At 36.7% G+C, this 24,109-nt stretch overlaps 1 protein-coding gene and 1 long non-coding RNA gene across 3 annotated transcripts in view; one reads left to right on the top strand and one right to left on the bottom strand.

Moving 5' to 3' along the window:
* The window catches only part of MYOF (myoferlin), a 70,777-nt gene extending 54,233 nt beyond the window's left edge, over positions 1-16,544 (top strand). Inside the window, exons 38-54 of one of the 2 annotated variants that reach the window (XM_054832101.1) lie at positions 617-693; positions 4,410-4,421; positions 5,693-5,791; positions 6,437-6,562; positions 7,354-7,509; positions 7,625-7,716; positions 9,025-9,195; positions 9,736-9,884; positions 10,111-10,250; positions 11,239-11,327; positions 11,412-11,507; positions 12,126-12,267; positions 12,579-12,678; positions 13,573-13,766; positions 14,792-14,901; positions 15,244-15,391; positions 15,856-16,544. In XM_054832101.1, the coding sequence (XP_054688076.1) occupies positions 617-693; positions 4,410-4,421; positions 5,693-5,791; positions 6,437-6,562; positions 7,354-7,509; positions 7,625-7,716; positions 9,025-9,195; positions 9,736-9,884; positions 10,111-10,250; positions 11,239-11,327; positions 11,412-11,507; positions 12,126-12,267; positions 12,579-12,678; positions 13,573-13,766; positions 14,792-14,901; positions 15,244-15,391; positions 15,856-15,891 (1,937 nt within the window). In that variant the 3' untranslated portion in view covers positions 15,892-16,544. The remainder of the gene's footprint in view (positions 1-616; positions 694-4,409; positions 4,422-5,692; positions 5,792-6,436; positions 6,563-7,353; positions 7,510-7,624; positions 7,717-9,024; positions 9,196-9,735; positions 9,885-10,110; positions 10,251-11,238; positions 11,328-11,411; positions 11,508-12,125; positions 12,268-12,578; positions 12,679-13,572; positions 13,767-14,791; positions 14,902-15,243; positions 15,392-15,855) is intronic. The other variant, XM_054832102.1, reaches the window with a different exon arrangement.
* LOC129208782 (uncharacterized) lies at positions 9-20,547 on the bottom strand. The gene is made up of 3 exons (XR_008577891.1): positions 20,419-20,547; positions 15,906-15,997; positions 9-129 (listed from the first exon to the last, which is right to left on the bottom strand). It is a non-coding gene; the product is annotated as an uncharacterized LOC129208782 (long non-coding RNA).
* Between the last annotated feature and the right edge of the window lie 3,562 nt (positions 20,548-24,109).

Genomic DNA, 24,109 nt, shown 5'->3' with positions numbered 1-24,109 from the left:
TACAGCTGGAAAATGAAAAGTTCTGCTTTCTTATGAGATGCTAGAATAACCAATCTTCAGTGTTTACTCTGCATACTCTGCCGATGAATAGCCATCTCATGTTGTGTACTTGTTTGGAGATACTGTGATCTGAAAGGAAAAAAAAAATCTAACTCAGAGCATTAATTAGTGCAATATTCTATGGAGCATAAGAGGACATAGTGCAAAGGCAAGTCCACTCTCAGACTTAGTGTACTGGTTCCCTGAAGTTCCTCTTTAGTATCAACTTGAAATTTAACTACCTGCAGATTACCCCTGCACTAAGTACCAAAGTAAAGATCCAGTATTCGAGCAAGAATGCTCTGAATACAATTCTGACATTTTCCTCTACATTCTTCCAAGTTTTACTCTTTTTTTTAATTCTATATATTTGAGAAATGCTCACAATCCTGCACAAAAATATATTCTGTATTTTTACCAAAAAATGTCAACTAATTGCTTTCTTTAAAGGATCAAACATACAGCCAATGAATTATTTTACACTTACTGTATCTGTTTGGATTTAGAATCTGATGAAAATGTTTAGTAAGAGATTTTTCCTACACCATATTGCCTTAATAAAATCTTTGGCTTACAGTTAGTCTACTCTCTGCTGCACCACGCCAGGATACAATAATTGAAATGGAAGACACACAGCCACTTCTAGCAGCTCAGGTAATCTTTGAAATTTGATGCTTGACTTTCTTCTTCAGATCTGTGATTTCTGAGAGACTACCTAGACAGCAAAATTGTCAGAAACATATGCAACCTTCTGGAAAGCCAGATGGAACAAAGTTACTTTGTGACAGGAAAGCAAAGGAAATATGTTAATCATTTGGACCTCTGTTTTCATATAGTAAACATCAAAATATAGCTTTTTGTGCATGGTAAAGTTCACCCAGTAGCTTAAGAATAAATTCAGTTGCTCAGTAGCTACTGAAAGCATATGATACAACATTACCTGGCTGTCCACTGGTGAGGGTTAGAGCAGCCTGATCTTCCACAGACTGAGCAGTTCTAAATAAAGGAGCTAGAAGTAGGTGTATGCTTTGGTGGGTACAGAATCAAAGCTACGGGAACACAGACCTTCAGCCATTCCTTTTATCAGTCATGGCTCTGCCTCTCTTACCATGAAGTCATCCAAAACTGATACCACTGAAACAATTTTTTTCTGCACTAACACTTCTCTTTCCTTTTCTGTTGTGCCTTGTGAATCTCTCTACTACTCTGATTCTTTCAGGACCACCTCAATACAATTTTACTTTCCAGGTAAAAAATAATTCAGCTTGCAGAATTTTACTCTTGAGTTGAAACATGAGTTAAGGCAAATTCCAGACAGGAATTTCAAGGAAAATTTTTCAATTATTTTAGGACTGTAAAATGTTCCCCTTACCTAGAAGGTGTTTTCATAAATTTCTGATGGCCTGTTATTTTAAAGGCAGCACAAAAGTTATAGCCTTTAATATAATAATTTTGCAGGCTTCTAATCCACAATTTTTCATAGAGGTCCCAAAGTAAATACTACTGAATTTAAACTTTTGAACTCTCACTGCTATTTGAGTATGTTATTGATTGCATTGTTCTTCCTCTATTTCTTCTGTATCTTAATGTCATGATATTCAGACTCTAAGTAACCATGTTCTTTCATTTACCTTCATCATACATATAAATTGTCCTTAGTATTAAATTTAGAACTTTTATCTGAATGATGCCTTTTGTTCTAATATAAATGCTTTATAGCTGGTACAGAGAATTTGTATTTCCTTTAATAATTTTAAGAAAAGAGATTTTTTTTAAAAAAAAAGACTTAGCACTTTAAACTCGCTGGCAAAATTGATTGAATTTTGTAGTTGATTTCAACTAAAGAGGGAAAATTTTAAATGCTACACACGGTGAAACTCTCTTAAGAGTTTGACATCACCCTAGACACAGTGATAGCATCCATTTGAGAGAGGAAAGAATATTCAAAACAATTTAAATTGAAATAAGTACAACTGTGGAAAGTGTAAGTGGCATGTAGGCAACACCCTGCAGACACAAAATGCCAAAATTTCATCAATTACATTCCCATTTCTAGTGTTTAAGCAGTATGTCAACAGCACTCAGCAAAATGGCTTCTCCAACAACAGTGCATGTATGTATGAACCGAGCCAATGCATGGAGATGACCAGAACGGGATCGGATGGGGGGAGAATGTTAATGTGATGATGTCATGAGGGCTGTACTTCTCTTGGCAATTATTCCATAGAGAGATTTTGGAGGAGATGATGCTCATAAGTCTAGCATGATTAGTTACAAATATTAAGGTATCCTTTTTCTAAAAGTCTTACTATGTGTGTACAATAAGTATGGACTATTAAAATCTTGGTTTTGTGTGTGTGTCAGCTTACTAAAAGCACCAAAATCAGCAGGAATTATTTAACCACACTATTAACATTTAAACTTTGTGTAAAAGTCAACTTTTTGGAGACTAAAAGAAATCTATAGTAGACAGAATTCTAACTCTAACTTTTCTAGGGATCCACTGTTTCTCTTGATTTTTTTTTTTTTTTGCCCCCCCTCCATAATTTCAAGATGTTCAAAAAGCTAATAGTTCAGTGTTACTGTCTTGAAAATGTCATGTATAACAATCTACAGTGAAGTTACTGGGTACATTATAAAAAGGACAGTATCCATTGCATGATGTTTACCATGTGAATATTTCACTCCAAAATCTCAAATTTATCATATGGCATTTTATTCTGTGTTTTGGCATTCCGTGAGCACATCCTGCTTACCAGTTTTAGTAACAATAATATTCAAATATTGAAGACTCATTATTTGCTTTGGGAATTTTTAAAGGTCTTAAGGTTTTGATTATTTTTTTTCCTTAATCTCTTCTTCCCAGAGCTACCAAATGCATTATTTGAAGAGACATTTGAAGGTATATCAAGGGAAAAAAACCACCAAACCCACTAACCCTAATTTAAACGGTTCCAAATTATGCTTTGATGAAAATTCAGAATTCTACACAATATATTTTGTGAAAAGGCTTTAAATTGAGATTTTAAATTATTATTGCATAATTATGCAAGCTACCCTTCATGTTGTCAACATTACAAACCAGTGTTTAAACAAATTCAAATTTAAATATGGCAAAGTATTCAAAATTACTTCATGAATTCTGCCTGTAAGTTTTGCAAATCACTAATGATATGGTTTCAGAGAATAAATTGCTCCAAATGCCTTTAGAAAATCTGACAGTCCTATGCAAATCTGAAAAACTTATGCTGTATTTCTGATTTGAAGTTCTGACAAGACTACTAAAATACAGTAGACCTGAACATCCCAGCAAGATAATTACTTACAGAATAGAAATGGGAGTAAATGAGTATGATATACCACAGTGGTGTCCTGAGCTATTGATGCATTTGGCTTGTATTCATAAAATATTTTGCATATTTCTTCTGCTTTGCACAAAAATTTATGGCTTATGCCTTTAAATTAAAAGACAAGGTATGCTATAGAAACACTAGCACAAATCACACTTGCTAATCATGGCTTCCAAATGGGATGCATGATGCTTGCTGTTAATGGACTACCATGTCATAATTACAGTACCTGTAGTTTAACAGATGAAGCATTTTGGATTCTGCAGATTGTTATTACACTTACACGGATAAATCTATAGACACACATACTGGTTGTTACTGTACTTTATAATTCTTCACTTTTTTTTCCAGACTCCTGATAATCCACAGCCTGTAAACAACTAAAAAAATTATAGTAGAAGGAAAAGGGAAAAGGCTGTTGAGCATTAGCAAATTATTTTAAATTGTTTTACAAAGAAGCAAATATGCAAAAAGGACAAAAAAATCACTTTAATTTTACGTATGTGAAATTTGTGTGGAAAAGAATCTCTGGAATAGATTCAGTTTTGTAAGTGCTGTTAAAAACATTTTTCATCTGAAATAAATCAGATCCAGTGCTCTCTGAAACTACAGATGAAAGTTGTAGGGAATGATGCTATTGTGGAAATCAATAAATAGAATCCAGAGTGTAACACTGCAATGACACGAGAAAACCAAGTTTCTCTCAGTTTTGTTTTGTTATGTGAAGAACAAAGCACAATGTGATAATGTCCTGAAAACCTGCTTTTTAAATTTTTTCTAATATGATCCCATTTAATATCTAGGACATACTGACAGTAGCAGCAAAGAAAAAAGTTAAACACATGGCATCTGAATATTCTTCAAAAGTTTTTATAAATTATTGATGTAACTTAGTTTACATACATATTATATACAAAACCCTAAACTTTTATACTTTTAACTGTATAAAATTCTACAAATCATATCCTTACCATTATTTTTATTTTGCTCTTTTTTTTGTGACTTGATCTTCATGAGCAGCTTACAGAAAAGGTAATGTATACTACTTTTAAAAATTGACACATTGCTTTCTGGTAAGTGAGATCTCCTATTGGAAATCAGCATATCAATACTGCCTCCTAAATTAGAATTTTAAGCATGTAGATGAGAACAGTAATCTGTGAAAATGTTTGACGTAAAACCTACAATCAACTTGTAAAATGATAAAATTAGGAAAAATATGCAAGACTGAAATAATAACCCAATGATGTGTATAATACTTTAAGGCTGTCTTTAAATCCAAACAATCTTAAAGACCTTTTCAAATTTACACAATGAATGAATACTATTCATTCTATTCATTCAGAGTGAATGAATACTATTCATCACCAATTGAAGTATGTTTTCAGGGGCAAATAATTCTATTATGCAATCCCTATGGATAAATACAGAAAATAGCACTGCTGAACAAAGTGATTATCAGACTTAATATTTTAAGACAGAAATACTATCTTAGTGGAATGTATAGATTGCTAGCAGCTAGGGTTTCATGAGACTCATTGAAGTATTATTTTTAAGAGGGCAAGGCTCACTGCTCCTTCTTTTCAACTGCATTTGGTAAACATTAAGGTAGGTCTCCAACTGCCGGATTCTGTCACGACAATCTCCACCGGTTCTAATGGAATGATGTATAGTTAGAGCAGTTACAGCTCTGTCCCAGTGTCGTTATATGGCAGCAGTTTTCAAATAAATGGGAATGCTGAAAGCAAACTAGCACGTTTACCCCTCAGGAAAAAGTTTTCAACATTTTCACCGTAGTTTTTACAGTCATGCAATTCCTGTAATGAATACCAGGTATGATGGTGTTTTTCCTTAACAGCTGAAATGACGACTGCTCTGGCTAAGTGTACATTCGCTTCCTCAGACTTACTTAAGTAATCTAGAACTTAGGTGGCTAGGCTGTGCTGCACTGCCAGAAGATGGAGGAGAGAAACAGACATGCCTCCAGAAATCAGTCCTTTGAGATAGGTATCTAGATAACGGTAATTAATTGCTTGCTTGGAGATGGCTGGCTGTTGACTATCAATGCACCTGGATTATTGACTAGATACCTAAACCTGGGTAAGAAATTCCATCTTTTCAGCCTTAATACTTACATTCTAATTCTCTTTCAGATGAACCTTTAATATTACTTAACTGACAATACATTTTAGAGTATGCTGTCTTTTAGTATGCTTAATTGTTCATTGTTTCTGCTGTACAGCATGATATAAAAGAGATTTTATCTCCTGATAAAAGACTTTTTTTATTTGCTTTTCTTTAAGGAGGAAGAAATTGTTGATTGGTGGAGCAAATTTTATGCTTCAGTAGGAGAACATGAAAAATGTGGACAGTATATTAAAAAAGGATATGACACTTTAAAGGTATTGCTCAGGATAAAGTAAATTAACATATCTCAGTGTTCATAAGCCCAAAACCCAGAGCTGTGCCCTTTGTTTTCTTAAATGCTCTTCAAAATTTAACTGTACATGATTTCCTGTAAAGGGCCATTACTAATTCATGTGGTGAAATGAAGGTTTTAAGAAGATATTTTTGCTTCTTTTCTACTTAACTACACTTATTAAGAGATGTATTAAGAATTTAATCTAACCTTCAGTCAAATGGAATTTACTCTTCGCTTTGGGTGCCAGGCAGATCCGAAATAAAAATACACATTGAGAAAGTATGAACATAGAGGATCAGGAATTTTACTGATGTCTGTTCATTAAAAGTCAAAGCCAGACCAGTTTCATTTCTCATCTAATACACCTAACAAAGAAGTAAAGATAAGCTTGTGAAGTGCTATTTACTCTGGTTTTAACAAAGCCTAAATGAAGCTTGACAGCATGTTCTCCAAACGTTGCATTTGCTTCCACTTTAATGTAAAAATAAAAATAGTTCCAAATGCTTTGGTTCATTAAGATACTCCATCAAACATACAACACATTTTGCAATGCCACAATGGTGGAGCTGGTATGTATCATCATTTCTAAACTGCACTTTTTTCCTTTTCCTTTTCTTTTTTTAAGGTGTACGACTGTGAATTGGAAAAAGTACCTGAATTTAATAGCTTAACAGACTTCTGTGATACATTTAAACTATATAGAGGCAAATCTGAGGACAATGATGATCCATCAGTGGTTGGGGAATTCAAGGTAAATTTCAAATGATGGGCAACAACAAAATGCTAGATGCAGTCTTTTGTATGTAAGTGCTTATCATTTAGGTAAGTCTACATGCAAGCATTTCAGCTTAAATATCAATGCACGCGCTAAAAGGGGCAACATGCTTGTAACTACTTAGGTACAGGCCCTTCTTTTTCAAGGAACGTACAGCTACACATCACTCACACTAAATGTGATACATGTTAATTTAAAAGAAGTATCACTCCTGCTAATGTGATCTTCCTTGGTACCTGTGGAACAGAACCTTCCCAGATGACCTCTTGAATAGGGCTAAAGTTCCACCTGCAGATGTTCTGAGCAAAGTACATTTTTAGAATTAATTTGGAAAAAGTTACTTTGCACTATTTCTGTGACTCTGTCTATGACTTTTAAAGATTAAAATAATGTTAACATTGTACATTTAGAAAAAAACCAACAACAACAAAAAACCAAACCCAAACATTAAATGATACTTTTGGAGAGGGAAAGAAATATGAAGTATGTGTTACATATTTTCAGCTGGAGCAAACGCAGTAATTGTGTTGAAATCAAAAGAGCTGTAGTGATTTAAATCGGCTAAGGATATAAACTTGCTTTTGTAGTAAGTCTTTCCAAAACCCACTAAAGTAAAACAAGACTTCTAAGTGACTGCGTATCAGGCTATAATTTTGCTATTCATATATAAAACAGAGTATGTATGTGTAGGATAAATAAGAAAAAACAAACCTAGCAGAGCAACTTTTCTACATTTATCTTGACTGAGTCTTTATATTATTTTTTAGGGATCCTTTAAAATCTATGCATTACCTGATGATCCCACTATTCCAGCTCCTCCTCGCCAGTTCCGCGAGCTACCAGACAGTGGGCCTCAGGAGTGTATCGTGCGAATTTATATTGTTCGAGCTTTGCAGCTTCAACCCCAGGATAATAACGGGCTGGTGAGACTCTTTGCTTTTGGAATGTCTGTGAGCTAACTCTGCTGTAGTATATTTTTAAATAACATTAATCTGGATAAGTATTTCTTAACAATATTTTTTTTCTTATTTTAAATAGTGTGATCCTTATATAAAAATATCTGTAAGTAAAAAAGTAATTGAAGACAGAGATAATTATGTGCCTAATACTCTCAATCCAATTTTTGGCAGGTAACAAACCTTTTTGTATTTTCAATTTATTGTATTTTAGAATGTTTTCCTATTTTTTAAGATAAACCATTATTTGAAATAGCCAACGCTCTGTTCATAGTTATACACTGACAGTTATTTGTGAGTAAAGTTGCATAAGGCATTTCCCTTTGAAATCATTGGCCAACACAGGTGTCTGTAGAGTTTCTGTATCACATGGGTAAATTGCACAAAGTCAAACAATGCATGTATCTTAAAACCACCCTGTGTTATGCATGCAAGAGTAACAAAACTTCTTCCATATTCTATAAGCATATTTTCACTCCGAAAAGTACTTGGATGTCATGATGAGTAATCAGCTTAACATGTATTCCCAGTATACTGGTCTTCCCTTCAAAGGCTAATGATATCTTTGAAATATATGAATAGAAAAATACTAATTAGGAATGGAGAGGTTACATCATCTTTATAATACCAACAAAATTCTGGATCTGGTTTGGTGTCCACAGTTAGAGGAAGATTTTAGAAAGTTAGGAGAGGAGGACTAGAAGGATTATAAAGAGTTTGGAAAGCGTGCTTTGCAGTGACGTACTACAGGATTTCAATTGTTCAGATTATGCAAAAAAACAGACAGCAAAGAGACTTGATTACAGGTACAAAGTACCTTCAAAATTTCAAGTTTTTCCAGAATCTGTAATTCCGGAAGTCAAAGTTAACAAACTAAAAAAAAGATGCAGAGAATAATTGACTTTACCTCAAGTAATGGATTCAGCAGCAGTAGAAACCATGAGGCTGCATATCTTGAAAGTAAGTTCAGACAATTAATTTGAGAAAACTCTACAGTCTGTTTTCTGTAGGACAGCTAGCTGACAGAATAATCCCTTCTAGTCATAGAAGCCAAACATTTGGACCATATTTTTAAGGCTCCAACTGTGTTTGTATTGTGGTAAAAAAAAAAATAAATAAAAATTTCTAATCATACAGAAACTATGGATTGAACAACCACCCTTTTTACAGAGTGGCTGGCAGAGCCACACTCATTTCTTTCTCAGTCTCAATTCAAGCTGCTGCACAGAAAACATCTAAGTAATATGTTGTGCAGAAAGGAAGGATGTAATATCCATAGGAGTACAAATGGAATTATTAGTAAGTGCAAATAGTAATAACTACTGCTAGATTTATCAGCATTGGAAGCATCCCTTTAATATCTTTTAAAGGCTATTGCTCAAAAATAAACTAAAAAGTGGGTGGTTTACATTGTTTTTACATTTAAAAATGAAAAGTATTGCTCAAAAGAGCAACAGAGTTAACTGGACATTTTATGTTTAGAATGTATGAACTCAGCTGCTTCTTGCCTCAAGAAAAGGATCTGAAAATTTCAGTCTATGACTATGACACATTGACTCGTGATGAAAAAGTGGGTGAAACCATAATTGATCTTGAGAACAGATTCCTCTCTCGTTATGGATCTCACTGTGGCATCCCACAGCAGTATTGCATGTAAGTAATTTTATCTATTGAAAATTTTTATCTGTAAGATCTAGTATCCAGTCTCTGTAAGAAAAAGCTGGGCTTCCTTCATCTTAATTATATGGTTAAAAACCAATGCTATGGCTTCTCATGGGTGTTTGTTGTGTTCACTCTATCATCTGAATGCCAAGTTAAGCTGCAAAGTCTTCAGAAGAGCCTTGACTGAAAACCATAATGTCAAACATCTTAATATTCTCTGTATATGGTAATGTGTGTTATTTCTGTCCAGAGAACACACACTTAACAGAACTTTCTGACCTCATGGAAATAAATATGAAAGCATCTGTTAGTATAAATCATTTTGATAGGTAAAGAAAAAAAAAGTCATGCTCTCTTGGAAGGTAATTGAGCTGGTACAAAATTATGTCACTATCAAACTCAAGTGGCCTCAATCTAGGCAGTTACAGTGCTGCCCTTTCTGAATTAGTTTAATAAATACATTTTACATGGTGTATAAATGCTCTGAATGGTAAATAATTGTAGGATGTGTGTCTGTTGCTTCCCTAAAAGTTCAGGTGTGAATACCTGGCGTGATCAACTCAAACCAACCCAGTTATTGCAAAATGTAGCCAGATTTAAAGGCTATGCTCCTCCTGTCCTCTCTGAGAATGGTAGAAAGATTAACTACGGGGGACGAGACTATACTTTGGAGGAAGCTGGTAAGCCTGTTCATTTATTTTATATTTCTCTCTTAAATTCATATTGATACAAATATATATTTTTTTTCTAATTTTCCATAAATACCTGAAGTCTTTGATTTTTTTTTTAAATGTTGAGCACAGTTTTCTGCTCAATTTTAAATGTCTGGGTTTAAGTTTTTTAAAAAGTTCAAATGCAAATTCTGGTTCATGAGCCCCTGTTCTTTTTCCATTTCTTTTATTTCAGAGGCTAACAAAATTTTGCATCAGCATCTTGGTCCAGGTGAAGAGCAACTAGCCCTTCATATCCTCAGAACCCAGGGTTTGGTACCCGAACATGTGGAGACAAGGACCTTATATAGCACCTTCCAGCCCAACATCTCTCAGGTACTATGAACCGGTTGACTTCTGGTTTCTTGAATGCAGAAATGGAGCATTCCTGCATTTATATCATGTTGACAATAGAGTGGTATCACTCAGGGGGAAAAGGCTACAAATTAATATTACTTGGCTGAGAAACTAAAGCAGGCTAGTCTAGAAACATAACAAAATGTCATTATGTTTTGCCATTAAGACCCCTAAATGACACCTTAAACACTGACAGAGTGGCAATTGGGAAAGATTTATTTATTACTTTGTTACTGAAATAAACTGGAATATGTGTTTAATACCTCACCAACAATAAAGGAGACAGCCTGGCTCAAGAGCTTCCTAGCTACGTTCAACAAACGAGACCAAACTTGTAATTTCTGCACATGGTCCAGAGGTGCTAGTTTAAACACGAAGTCTTCTGTTGGACCTCTTTGTTAGAGAGGAAGAAAGGCTAACATTTGTTATCTAGCGTTTACTAACTCACCAGTTGTTGGTTTTTTAAGAAAGTTTCTGCAGCAACCAGAAAACCTATCTGCAAAAGTAAAAGGGATTGCATTTGTAGTAGAGTATAAAGTCTGCAGTAGTTGCCTTACTTCTGAGTCTAGTTAAGGGGCCTGATCATCTACGCTGGGTAGGCCACCAGCCGCAAAACATCAGCCACATGTATGACACTGTACTTTATACCACCTCTAAAAGAACAGAAATTTGGATGTACAGAATAAGAACTATGCAGGCACCTAACTTGCACTGAATTCACAAGGAATTAACATCCCTAACAGCTTCTGAATTCTTGGCATAGTTCGTTTGAAGAAGCTTATATAACACAAGGGATTTGGCTTGCTCCTATCTGAAGTCCGTAGAAGTTCTGACATTGGTAACATGAGTGAGCTCAGCTCTGTGGCTAAAATTAGTACTAAGCATGTCAATAAGCAGTTCCATGGAATCAGCATGACCAACCTGTATGCAACGAACAATCCCTCATCCATTTTCTCCACTGCTACAGGGAAAGCTCCAGATGTGGGTTGATGTCTTTCCCAAAAGCTTAGGACCTCCAGGCCCTCCCTTCAACATCACTCCCCGAAAAGCCAAGAAGTAAGTACCCGATATACTACACACGATCTGGCAGCCCTGATAAAGGCAATTCAATTCTCTTTCCCCAACCATCTCCTATCTTAGGTATATCTTGCGGGTGATTGTCTGGAACACCAAAGATGTCCTTCTGGATGAAAAAAGCATCACAGGGGAAGAAATGAGTGACATTTATGTGAAGGGGTAAGAGCACTCTGTCATGTAACACTTACAAATGAATGATGTTCAGAATGTCCTGGCAATGCCTAGAGCACGGGTTCCAAAGATTATTTGGTTCAGCCAAGTCAATGCACACTGCAGCCTCTGAAATAGTGCTAACCTCAGAGAAGTACAGAAGTAGTATGAGATAAAGCATGACCAGGTAATGTGCAGTGAAAGATCCCAGAAGTTCATCTCCTGAGACAGGAAGCAACTGAAAAGATAGTGAGTTAGCTTTGGTGCTGCATAACCTGGATTCTTACTTTTTTACATATCCTAGTCTTAACGTAAAAAAATTCAATAGAAATCAGAGAAATATACTACTAGGCTATTGATCTAATTTCTCCTAAAGAAGAAATTACAACACGCCACCAACAACTCACCACTGATACAGTACTGGTCTTAGCAGATCAGAAACTCAGTTAGGATGTTTTTAGTTACAGTGCCAAATTGGAACCAAACTGAGAAAGGGTGTGAAAGACTCCCCAGCCCTCTGTGAGCAGCTCTTACGGCTTGTTTGCAGTCACTTGATGATGTGGTTACAGTACAAACAAGCACCAGTGTATTCCCACTGCAAACACCAGATGCATCTCTTGTTTTCAGGTGGATGCCTGGTAGTGAAGAAAATAAGCAGAAAACTGACGTTCACTACCGATCATTGGATGGTGAAGGGAACTTTAACTGGAGATTTGTTTTTCCTTTTGACTATCTCCCAGCGGAGCAACTCTGTATAGTTTCCAAAAAGGTAAGTATTTCTAAAGATTTCAATACTTAGAATACAGATTGTAATTAGTCTGATATTTTTGTACCTAGATATTAAAAGAGACAGTTTGGCTCAGTTCTGCATACTATTCTCAAACTACTATTGCAAACAGATTCAATTTTGCCTTTAAGCCAGGAACACCATGCTGGCAACAGCAGCAGCCTTCTCTTAGCAAGGGCAGGATTAGATCCTTAATACTTCTGCCAGCCCCAGAAGTCACAAGTACTAACAGACAACAGCTTTGAATTCTCGTAAGTAAAAGATGCTTGGGTTTCATTTTTATAAAATTTTAGGAACATTTTTGGAGTCTTGACAAGACAGAACTCAGAATCCCACCCAAACTGATCATTCAAATATGGGATAATGACAAGTTCTCCTTGGATGACTATCTAGGTAAGACTTCTAAGAAAAGAATTACTGTAGTCTCAAAGTAAGAGATAAAAACAAACAATTTTACATTATCACATAAGGATTGTGCTTATGAAGTGAGCTACTGAGCATGCAAATACACTCCTGCTTTCCCACACAGTACAGGGTTACTTGTGCTCAGGAATGACTGAGTGAATATTCACTTAGTAAAGGCTTACCTGCAGGTAAACCAAGATACTTTTCATTCAGGAAAGCCCTATCACAAAGTGCATGAAATGATAACGTGCATTAAAACTTACTCTGCTTCTTTCTTTAAGTAAAATTACTTAAAACAACAGTACTTCAATTCTAAGAGTATTGACATAAGGCTGTAATTTAGGTTAAGCAATCTATTTCACACCATTATTGATTCTACTTCACACCATTATTAATCCCTACTTTTTGTAGATACTGCTCTGCAGGAGGTTCTCTGCCCTATGTTAAGACAGCTCCAAAGTCTTTAGCTTACATGCAAACCAAAATCAAATAATTGATTTATAACCATCATTAAAGTTAGCTAAGTCATGCATTTAACTATTCGAAATTACATTAGTATTACATTGCTGTATTTGGTTAGCTTCTGTTTAGGTGTGTGTGGGGAAAAAAACCCCCCTCTCTTAAAAAATCAAGTGATCTCACATTAAAAAAGGGGGAGGAGAGCTTGCTAAGTCCAAGTGATCAACATCAGCGCTTTCACCACCAGCAAGATGGGCTTAAACACAGCCTGGTGTGTCCCACTTCCCTGCTTCACAGCATCATTAGACAAACAAGACTGTAATGTGTCTGTTGATTGTTTTTCCTGTATAACATGTTGTTGAACCACTATGCTGTATGGTTTGTGTTCTGCAGTGTTTATTTTTTTTTTAATCCATCTCCTAGGCTTTGTGGAACTTGATTTACATAAAACAATCATTCCAGCAAAAGTTCCAGAGAAGTGCAATATAGACATGATTCCAGAATACAAGGCAGACAGCTCTCAGAAGGCTCCCAGGACCGCCTCTCTCTTTGAACAGAAATCCATGAAAGGGTGGTGGCCATGTTATGTCGAAAAGGATGGCTCCCGTATTTTAGCGGTATGATTATTACTTCTTTAAAAAGTACTTAAAATGCACTTACCTTGTTTTTCAAATTATAAAGAAAGACTGTAAGGAGTCCCCTGCTTAGCTGTCAGCTTTCAGTGGATAGACAGAGGAGTAGTAAATAGAACATTCTATGCACAGTTTCAGGAATTTTGCTCCATCAACAGTTTTTTGTTTTAAAGTATGAGTTTAATACCTAAATTTATTTTGTTTTTAACTCTGTTTACCTTGAAGGACTCTGACAGGAGGTTGAATCATGTTATCTTGCCAAAGCAGCCACCACAGTTATTGTCTGATTGAATTTATCATGTTATTGCTTAGAATAAACACAAGACATCCTAAATACATTAAAGACTAAAGAAAGAAGTTTAAATCCAAAGCATTTTTTGTACATGGGAAATATAATTTATATACTGAGAACCCAGGCTATCTTTGTGATTATGGGGGCAATCAGAAGACCTAAAGCATTTTAACCTGTTCTATGAAGAATATAAATGCATATTTATCACTTGCCAGAATATTAAGCCTTACAACTGTGCCTGCTTCTTCTTTCTAATGTTTTTGCCTTTAAACTTTATTACTGCAATTTAATAAATCAGCAAAAATATTCAGAAACATCTATCAGCCACAGCAGTATGAAAAATGAGATCCTTAGTCGTTTGGAAAAGATGCAGTCCTTGGGTTGTTCTTGAAAGAGAAGGATTGGTTTTGTTTTGCACTTGAAAGAAGACAACTGTTTTTGTTTTGCTAAATGGAAAAAAGAAATGTATAGCTTAAAACAGAACCACAAATGAATTACCAGAACCATTCTATGCACTGTGATTTTTTTTTTTTCTGTCATTCTCTGATACTGTGTTGTGACACTGTCATAGTGCAGAAATAAGTCTATATTGGGAAGGAAATGGAAAACACGCAGATGCACACAGGGAGCCAATCCCGAACTCCTGTAGAAGTACCAAACAAGTACTATTAGTGTTGTTGCAATAAGATGCTTGTCTCATGCCATGTGTTTTCTGAAGGGTAAAGTTGAAATGACATTGGAAGTTGTCAATGAAAAAGAAGCTGAGGAAAGGCCAGCTGGTAAAGGAAGAGATGAACCCAACATGAACCCCAAACTAGATCTACCAAAGTAAGATGGTTTTCTCTCACTAGCTTGAGAAATATATAATATCTAGCTACTATGATGTTCTTGACAAAATCTGCATGCAGTAAAGGATGTATTAGACATCAATTATCCTTTGCAAAATTTCATTTATAAAAGCCAGTCTTGTTTCCTTCTGCAAGCAGTAGGATAAAATGCAAGGCGGTTTCAGTATCACTGGCACAAGTTTACTGAAACTGCTATCTTACATGACAAAACTATCTGTGTTTGCTTCAGCCTCTGAACCAGAGTGTTTTCATGTGTTATACTTAAGCATAAGTATTCCCTGTTTTTATAGTATGAGTAATACTTGTTTCTTTCAAAATGCAGCCGACCAGATACTTCCTTCCTTTGGTTTACAAATCCCTGCAAGACAATGAAATTTATTGTGTGGCGGAGGTTTAAATGGCTCTTTATAGGCCTGATCATCTTGCTGATTCTACTCTTGTTTGTAGCAGTACTCCTCTATTCACTGCCGGTAAGAATTTTTAAATGTTACTGTTCTTCAGCTGTGATATGAAGCCAGCTTATGTGTGAGTCATCAACAGGATAGAATCTCTTATCTGTGTAAGGAGTGTATCAACTCAGTTTTAGCAGGGAGATAGGGATTATAATACCCTTATAGCTATAAACAACTGATTTTTATTGAGAAACAATTAAAATCTATATTAAAACTAACCTATTAACTAAAGGTGGAGCAAGTGAGTGCTTTAAAAGTGTTAATAACCTACATAATTAAAAATAGTTAATAGTCCTGAGTGGATTTCAGTCTACTTTAATCTGAAATATCTTATTCTTTTTTACTGTATTTTAACTGAAATTACCATGCCCTTAAAACGTTCTGATCCATTTTAATATCTTAAATGTTTTTTACAAAACTACACTGCAGTATTTTGTATACATCTTTTTACCTCTATTGTTTCTTCCCTTCTCCCTCAACAGAACTATTTGTCAATGAAGATGGTGAAACCAATTTAAAGAAGAGTTTTTACCTCATCTTTTTACGTAGTAACAAGGTTTCCCCTCAGGCTGTGGACCAAATTCACCAAGGCTCTCCATCCTTTGTATCTGCTAGTATTTGGAACTGTAAAATAGAAAAGTAAGAATTTAAACAAGGTTAGCCAAGGTTCAAGGGGCCATGACAGGTGTTTTTAAAAAACAAGGGATAAACCCCCTCATGTTTCATGTACTTTTTTTTTTTTTACTTCAGTAGTGTCTACACATGGCAAAGTTTTGACTTTATTGCTTTTAAACTAGATTTTTCATAAAAATCATTCAGGAGGCTGCCTGCTATTGCTATCTCTATTTTTTAATGGATACTTCCTTTTGAGAATTCCTTTCTATTGAAACTTCGCATTTTAACTTAAAGAAAAACAAGCACTACTTATAATTATGTATACCAAAGAAACCTAACAGTACAATCAAAGAAGGGTCAGACATTGTTTCTAGAAAAGTTTTCAGCATCATGCTGCTTAAAATTCTTAGTTAGTGCACTGTAGTCTTGACAATGCTATATATGTATCTTGACAACAACTGCATGGGCACAGAAATAAATAATATACTGTTTACTTAGTATAATTTACAAATGTTTAAATAAACTTATCCACAAGTAAAATACAAGTTTCTGGTTTTCTTTATCTATTGCAAAACTGCAATGCATTAGGTATTGTATTTTGTCTATCAGAGGATGTAATGCCAAAAATCTGGAGTTTAAGGTATTTTACTGTTATCTTTACAGTGACGAATAAGGAAATACTTCTGCACAAAGTTCTAATGAATTTCTTCATTAATTAGGAAATTAATAAAGAAATTAAATTTAATAGTTTCACTATACTCCTTGTATTTAGAGATGATCTTGAATCAAAATGTAAGAGGATACACAACCCAGATTCAACCCTTGTTTGAAATCTGATCTGCACATGGGAAGTATTTCATTTAGCCTTAGTCTTCTCTCCACAGGCACAGTAAAATATCATCTGCACTAAAAAATCAGGTTATAGTTTGGGATTCCACCTCACTTTTATGGAGGGCCAAAGCAGAAGCATCTCACTGAACATGCTCTGGTGCTTGAAATGTAGGAAATCTGCGGCAGAACCTGAAATCAGCATTTGGTATGACCGTCACACTCTTGACTGGATAAAGACTTCAGCTGTTTTTAAAAAGATAACAAAAATAACTGCAAGAATTAATTAGTCTTAAAAAAATCTGTCATTATATTTAGTGGCACACTTAATGCTTTCTTATAACAGCACTGTAATATAAGCATGCACCTGTCAGGCCAAATAAGTAAATGACACTGACTTAATTCTGTTGAACAAGCTAGAGTAAAGGTATTACATGAAATAATTTCCAGAATGTGAAGTCCCATTGGCTAGAGTGGAGCAAGCAGCCATCATCCTGTCAGAAAGATAGCAATGCCCTTATTTTGGGATTGTTAAGAAATACTCAAGCATCCTGACCTATGAACAAGAGCTCAGAGCTGGAACTAATCACCATCCAGATGGATTGGCCCTTCACTAATGATGAAATAGCACTCCAGAAATAACTGGCAATTTGCATGAGCTAATGTTTGATCATCCACTATTAAAATCTGTCTCAATCAATGCCATAAATCTGACAGACAGTAAAAAAATCACAGCAGCCTTATTTTCATTGTAAGATGAGAAAGTGTGTTGCTTGTAAGGGTTGTAATTAGAAAGCATTTAACTTGAAAGAGCATTTCCCAGACAACAATTATGAAATGGAGCAGAGATCTGAGCAAGCCCGTTCACCTAGCATTTGACAAGTGGCAGGTACTGCCCTTCTGAGTTGAGTTCACCCTCTTCCAGATGCCTTTTTGTCCAAGCATGCACAGGCCTGATAATAGCTCTGCCTAATTGTAGTGAAACTAAAAACATAACTGAAAAGCCTAAGCCATTTTTCTTCCCCAGCCTGCCCCAGTAACAAACAACAGAAAACATACGTTCACAAGAAAGAAAATGTGATCACTGCTATTTACATACAACGCTAGGTAAATCTGCAATCCCTGGTGTAGCTGCTATGCATGACTCCAACATGGTTTTTTGCCTAGTTCAAACAGTTTAGCAAAGATTTAGCCCCATGTAGGAAACATTTTGCTGCTCTTGTTCTGCACTGACTCCTGGGATGTTCACTTTGCCCAGGTGTGCTGCTCCCATTGCCAGCAACTGAGGCCACAGAAAAAAAGGCAGAATGTAGATGTACTGATAGCACTCTTCCTTATGATAGCAAATTACTTAACCCCAGGAATTCCTCTTCTTACACGTTTGCTTTGCCTAAACTGTAAGCTATTTTAACTGACAGCTATTTTGGCCTGTGAGCTGGTGGGGCCAGTTCAGCTGCACTCCTGTCACTAAGTCCCCAATACACAGACTCTGTGCTTCACAGAAAATACTTATCTGCGTCTAAAATGACTTCTCTGGGAAAAGAAAATGATGAGGCTACCTTCTCTGCACCTGCCTGTCATTCAAACATGAAATGCTAGCCAGCTGAAACAGCCAGGGAGAGGCTACAGCTAAAACAGAAAGTGCTTTTGACAAAAAAAAATGGCTAAATAACAATACTACGTCGCTTGCCAGCAGTATGTCAGAGTCCTTCTGTCTCTGACATCATGGAGGTTCAAACAACAGTAGCTGTACTCAGATACACTCAGGTATCCAAGCAGCACATGGCTTCCCATCAGTTGCTTGCTGTAGTCATCCCAAACCCCGACTACTGGAATGGGCTGTAAGGAGGTTAACAGCTACTATCATCTACTTTACAACTAGACAGATTGTACAAGAAAGAATCACATAGCTCAGGAAGAACCACCAGCTCAGTGTAACATAGAGAGGCAGTAAACTCAACACCTACAAGTTGTTCTTGCACTTCTTTGGAACAACCACAAGATGACATCCCAAGTCTCATGTGTTCACAAAGTCCTACCAGTACTTCTGGTTTATTCCTATCTAAATACATCTTGCATGTGGAGATAAACAACAAGAAGTTACATTTCATACTTAAGGGAAAACACAGCCACAAAGTCCAGTGCTTCTAAGGGTATTCGGAAAGCACAGCTGTAAATGCCTATTACATACTAACAGAAAGTGACCCCCAAGTCTTGTCCCCACTGACTTTAATGCTGTTATAAAACTAGTAGATGCCTACTAGTTGCCTATTTAGCAACTTGAGAGCCACACCAACGAGTGAGATGATGGCAGCATTCAGTGCTGAATCTTGTGTCAATGCCAGCTCAGCTAGGAAACGGCACTCAGCTTTTTTACACAGTACTTTCCATTGCTCAGACCTCTGTGTGTCATGTATACAGACAGCGACCTGACTTAGAAAGACAATGCTCTCAAGAAAGAAAACTAGAAAGTTCTTTAAAAATTCATATGCAGAAAAGAAATGGGAATACACATTGTCTGACCATGCTCTGACCACAAAGGTACCCTTAGAAAAAGTTTGTCTCCTTTGTAACCTTTGCTGTGGCTAAGAGATGAAATCCATTGACAAGTGCAAGATGAGGAATACAGTAAGGAAAAAACACTTCCCTGAAACCACCAAAAAAACTCTGAATGCATTATAATTGCTGATGAAAGACTGAAGACAGACAAGGCAGTTCTGTTCCTTTCCCAGACCTACAAGATATCAGGACTAGAAGCAAAAAGCACCGGGGCATTCAGAAGGCAAGAGGAGGTACACAGACACCCTGAACAGAGCAGGGAGACTGCCCACTGCCTCACAAGGATCCACATAGGAAGAAATGCAGAACTAGGAGTGACTGGAGAGTTTATATAAACCTTAAGAAGTGCAACGGCTGTTAGGCCGTAGTGGAACAGATACAGATCTGCACCTGAGCACCTGAACGCCCATCAGTACCTCTTTACACAGCTATGTCCTCTACAGGGTCTGCCTTTGAGAGCAGCTCAATATGAAACAGCAACTAGGAAAACTAATAAAGTTAGAGGCATCATCAAACAGGGAACAATGAATAAACCAGACTATGTTGCACTCTTGTATCAATCATAATCCTCTTATGTTCGAACTCCATATCTGATTTTGCTACATGTCTCAAAAAAGGCACATTATAAATGAATAAAGATTCAAATATGGACAATGAAAGTAATTCAAGAGCAAGCAGGTAGAAGAAGAAAAGAGGTCAGCACTAGCCTGGAAAGTGATAGAGTAACAAAAAAATAGCAGATATCTAAAGTAAGCTACAGAGAGGCAGAGAACATATAAATTGGATGCCTTTCTTAAGGGACTATATTACAACCATGCACCTGCACACATGCGGACTCCTGCTTCCCCCTCAAAACCTTCAAACTAAAAGGTAAAAAATTTACAAAAGGTTAAAGGAGACATTTTAGTGCAGATTTTAGATAACTGTTGGAACGCACTGATGGAGCATATTAATTGGTTTAATAAGAACAAAGAAAAGCCGTAATACCTCCCTGCATTTACATATTACAAACATTACAAAATACAGTAGCTCTTATACTTCACCACATCCCATGCTTGCTGGCAGGAATCCCCAGAACAGTATTCCACTCAGACAGCACTGTGCAACTGGGAGCAGGATTATACGCTCACAGCTCTAGGAGATGCCCTTCCTTGCAGAATTCCCAAGTTTTGTAGCCTTGAGTGCATGCTCCTTACTACTCAGGTTATCATAAAATAACACAAAGGAGCGATCTCTAAAGACCATGGACCAGCTTCAGAGTCACCATTCCAATGGGGCCATGGCTTCACAATGCATTGGCACTGGTGACATTACTAACTTTGGATATTTGTTCCTATTCACTACCATGCCCTTGACTAACAAAATCAGACTTAGAACAAAAGGAAATACCACCAACCTCTTTCTACACCCTTTCTGATTTTTTTTTAGCGTGGGACTATTCTCTCATTTGCTTCAAACCATAGTACTGTGGTGTGTTGAAAGAAATCATGGGTTATGGCCTTGAGAAAAATATTTTAAGCTGATGTAGTCATCAAACAAAATAATCTCAAACTGAGTCGTCAGCAAGTTCCTTTGCCCCAAGACTGTTTCAGGGCTGCAGGCAGACTCAGAGAGACAAGAATACATCTACTGCACAGGAATGACCTTCAGAGGAATATATTTGCTTATAGGAGGACAAATGTAACAAGCGAAAAACGTAACAAGCGAAAAACGTAACAAGCGAAAAACGTAACAAGAGACAAGAATACATCTACTGCACAGGAATGACCTTCAGAGGAATATATTTGCTTATAGGAGGACAAATGTAACAAGTGAAAAACGTAACAAGCGAAAAACGCAACAAGCGAAATAATACTTAGCCACCAGTCCACCTATGTACCAAGAAAGGGGATGGACATTGCAAACGTGACAACTTATCAGTTGAGATAAAGAATCCTTTAAGAAGCCCAACACTTACTCTAAATGTAAAAGACAGATAGTAGCATATGCTAAAACAATGAAAGCTCCAGTTAGTAGCAAAACACTAGACTTCACTATCTTGGAGAAAAGCATCAGGCTTCTGCAGCAAAATTCCAGATTTAACACTCCTTTCCCTGATTTGAAGGGGAGAATCTTTGCAGAAGTATTTGGTATACAAATCTGCTCTGCTTTTACTCCTGGATCATGAAGCCTTTGTTTTAATTGCCACAGTTAACAAATGTTTTGTTCAGATAGCTATCTGGCCGAGAGCTGACAGCACAGTTAATTAGCGCCTTCGCTTCAGCCTTATGCCCTTACTTCTTGGGTGCAAGAAACACACACTGGCCTCCAAAGACTACTTGTGGCCTCGGCACCTCCGGCACTCCAGCGATGAGCTCCTGCTCTGGACCTCTGACACCCCCTGGCCTGGCAGAGGAGATGGATTTCAGTGGGCTGTTTTCAAAGCTCAAGACTTCCCATTTTGGAGTAGGAGGCAGGCAATTAAACTTTTAAAACTAATCCTGCTCTCATCAGATCAGTCTAGCCCAAAATATACACATTCTACTAGATAATCCACCTGCCTTCATGCAAAAGCCTGCACTGTATATGCACTGTATAACTGCTACTGTTAGAATATTAAGAAAGAAAGAAAGAAAAAAAAAAAAAGACTGAGACAAGTCTTTATGCAAGAAAGAAACCAGAACACCTAGTGAGATCTTCATCTGGTGTTGCCATACAGCAGCTCTGTTATTAGGGACCTATTCCAGTTTTTGGTTCTGTTTCTTGCCTGAAAAAAAAACCTGAAATAAAATGGGATGGTCCCACTGTGCTCTGAGTTTAAATACAAAAAAATGTAGACAGGTAGAAGCAATCATCACTGAGAAAGGATTTACTTTTACTTCAATCGCACAAGTATATGTGTGTGTGTTTTTAATTAGAAATAAGTTGTCTGCACTCATCTTGCTCTGATCCATGCTGTGCCAACTTAAACCCTGCCAATGAATCTGAATAGTCAAACAAACCTCTGTCCCTCCCCAAACATCCACCATTCACTTAAATAAAAAACATAACAATGGAGGGAAAATCGACCTGAAAGGAGCTTATTTCCAAATGTAAAGGTCTAACCTGAGGATAGCTATTTTCATGCAAATCTGAATTCTTCTTGCTCATATACATGGACCCAGAATTATCTGTTCACTTAACACTCTAAGCTTCTCTTATGCGATTAACAGGGAGGAGCAAATTAAAGGAAAATGGAATGGAAATCCCCCAAAGCAATGAAAGAGAACCGTACCTCCCCTGCCCCCAAACTAGAAAAGACCCTGAAAACAAACTTGGGCACTCAGGGCAATAAGGAGGGAAGAAAACCAACTGAAACCCCAAATCCACCCTGCACAGCAAAAGCCAGGCCAGCCCGCCAAACCACGGGAGAGTTCTGCTGTTAGCATCAGTTCTAACAGCTGATCTGCTCTTTGTCCCTTTTGGAGCACAAGGGAAAACGTCTTACATTCAGCCAGCCTCCAACTCAGTCTTACCTTGGCAAAGCTCACACCTACAGATGCCGATGCACCTCTGAAACACCCTCCCACAGCAACTGTTCAGCATGTGGCCACCTGCTCCCTAAAACTTCAACTGTATTATACATATCCACTGCTGACTGTCACTACTGGTTCAAAAGCTGAGTTTCCAGTTTGGAAACTAGAAATACCAAATTTCACCTCCAATTTTTTTTTTTTTCATCTGAGTGCAATGGGGAAAAAATGCTGCGAAAATTTGGTGTGACAGCAATTAAAAAGGGGTAAAGGGAAAAAAAAAATCCATTGCCCATCTGTGAAAATAGCATGGTGGTTGTTTTTACCATGAACAGCAGTTTCAGTGAAAAGCTGCAGAAAGCTACTAGAATTGTCTGTGGTAGCAGTAGCTACCTCTAACTGGGCAGAGGAACCTGCAAGCCCGATGCGGTGCTGGAGCTGTTACAAGCTCTCAGGAATACACGCCACGTTGTAACAGACCCTTATATCTGTATCTGCAAAAGATGAACAAACCCACAACACCTCCACGGAAATTTCAAGCTCAATGACCTTATGTTTTCTTTTTATGCATAATGAAGTAATTACATTTTACCCTGCTTATCTGAATCAGAAATGGTCTCTCTACTGGTAGATTCAATCAGATAAGCTACTCCAAGCCTTGCACAAGGTAGAAACTGTTTCTATTAATTCACAGAGGCAAGCCTGGGTGAATTAGCTACTAATTTAAGTCCTACTCTTTTTTTATTATTATTAATTTTTTTTTCATTGTTCGTATGTCCAGGATTAAGGCAGGACTACAAATTTTCAATGGTATGTATATAAAAGATCTGACCCACACTAACACTCACAAGGATTAAACACATTATTGTAATTTTAACCAGAAAATCACCTAGACCTTACAAGAATGAGATGAAACACTAGGCAGAATATCATGAACTGGTCTACTCTAACATGTCCTGTACTACTCCAGTTGTAAGACAATAGTGAAAAACCATATGGAAATAGCTGGCAGACGCCACACCATAGAATGAACTCTGATGTGAAAGCCAAGTGCTAACATGAAGACAGCCGCTCCACAGACCTCAGTGAACTGTATAGTCTTATAGGGTCGGCATTTTTCATATGAGCTATTTGTAAATGTCTTTCATCTTTGCCTGCATTAAATAAGCAAGAGAATGAGTAACAGGGAAGGAATCAAAAGAAGAAGAGACACAGATTAGCACTATATTGAATTATGCCATAT

This window comes from Grus americana, chromosome 7, assembly GCF_028858705.1.
Source record: "Grus americana isolate bGruAme1 chromosome 7, bGruAme1.mat, whole genome shotgun sequence".
Classification (NCBI taxonomy): Eukaryota; Metazoa; Chordata; class Aves; order Gruiformes; family Gruidae; genus Grus; species Grus americana.
The sequence above is the reverse complement of the archived record's forward strand: the minus strand, read 5'-3'. Positions and strand labels throughout refer to the sequence as shown.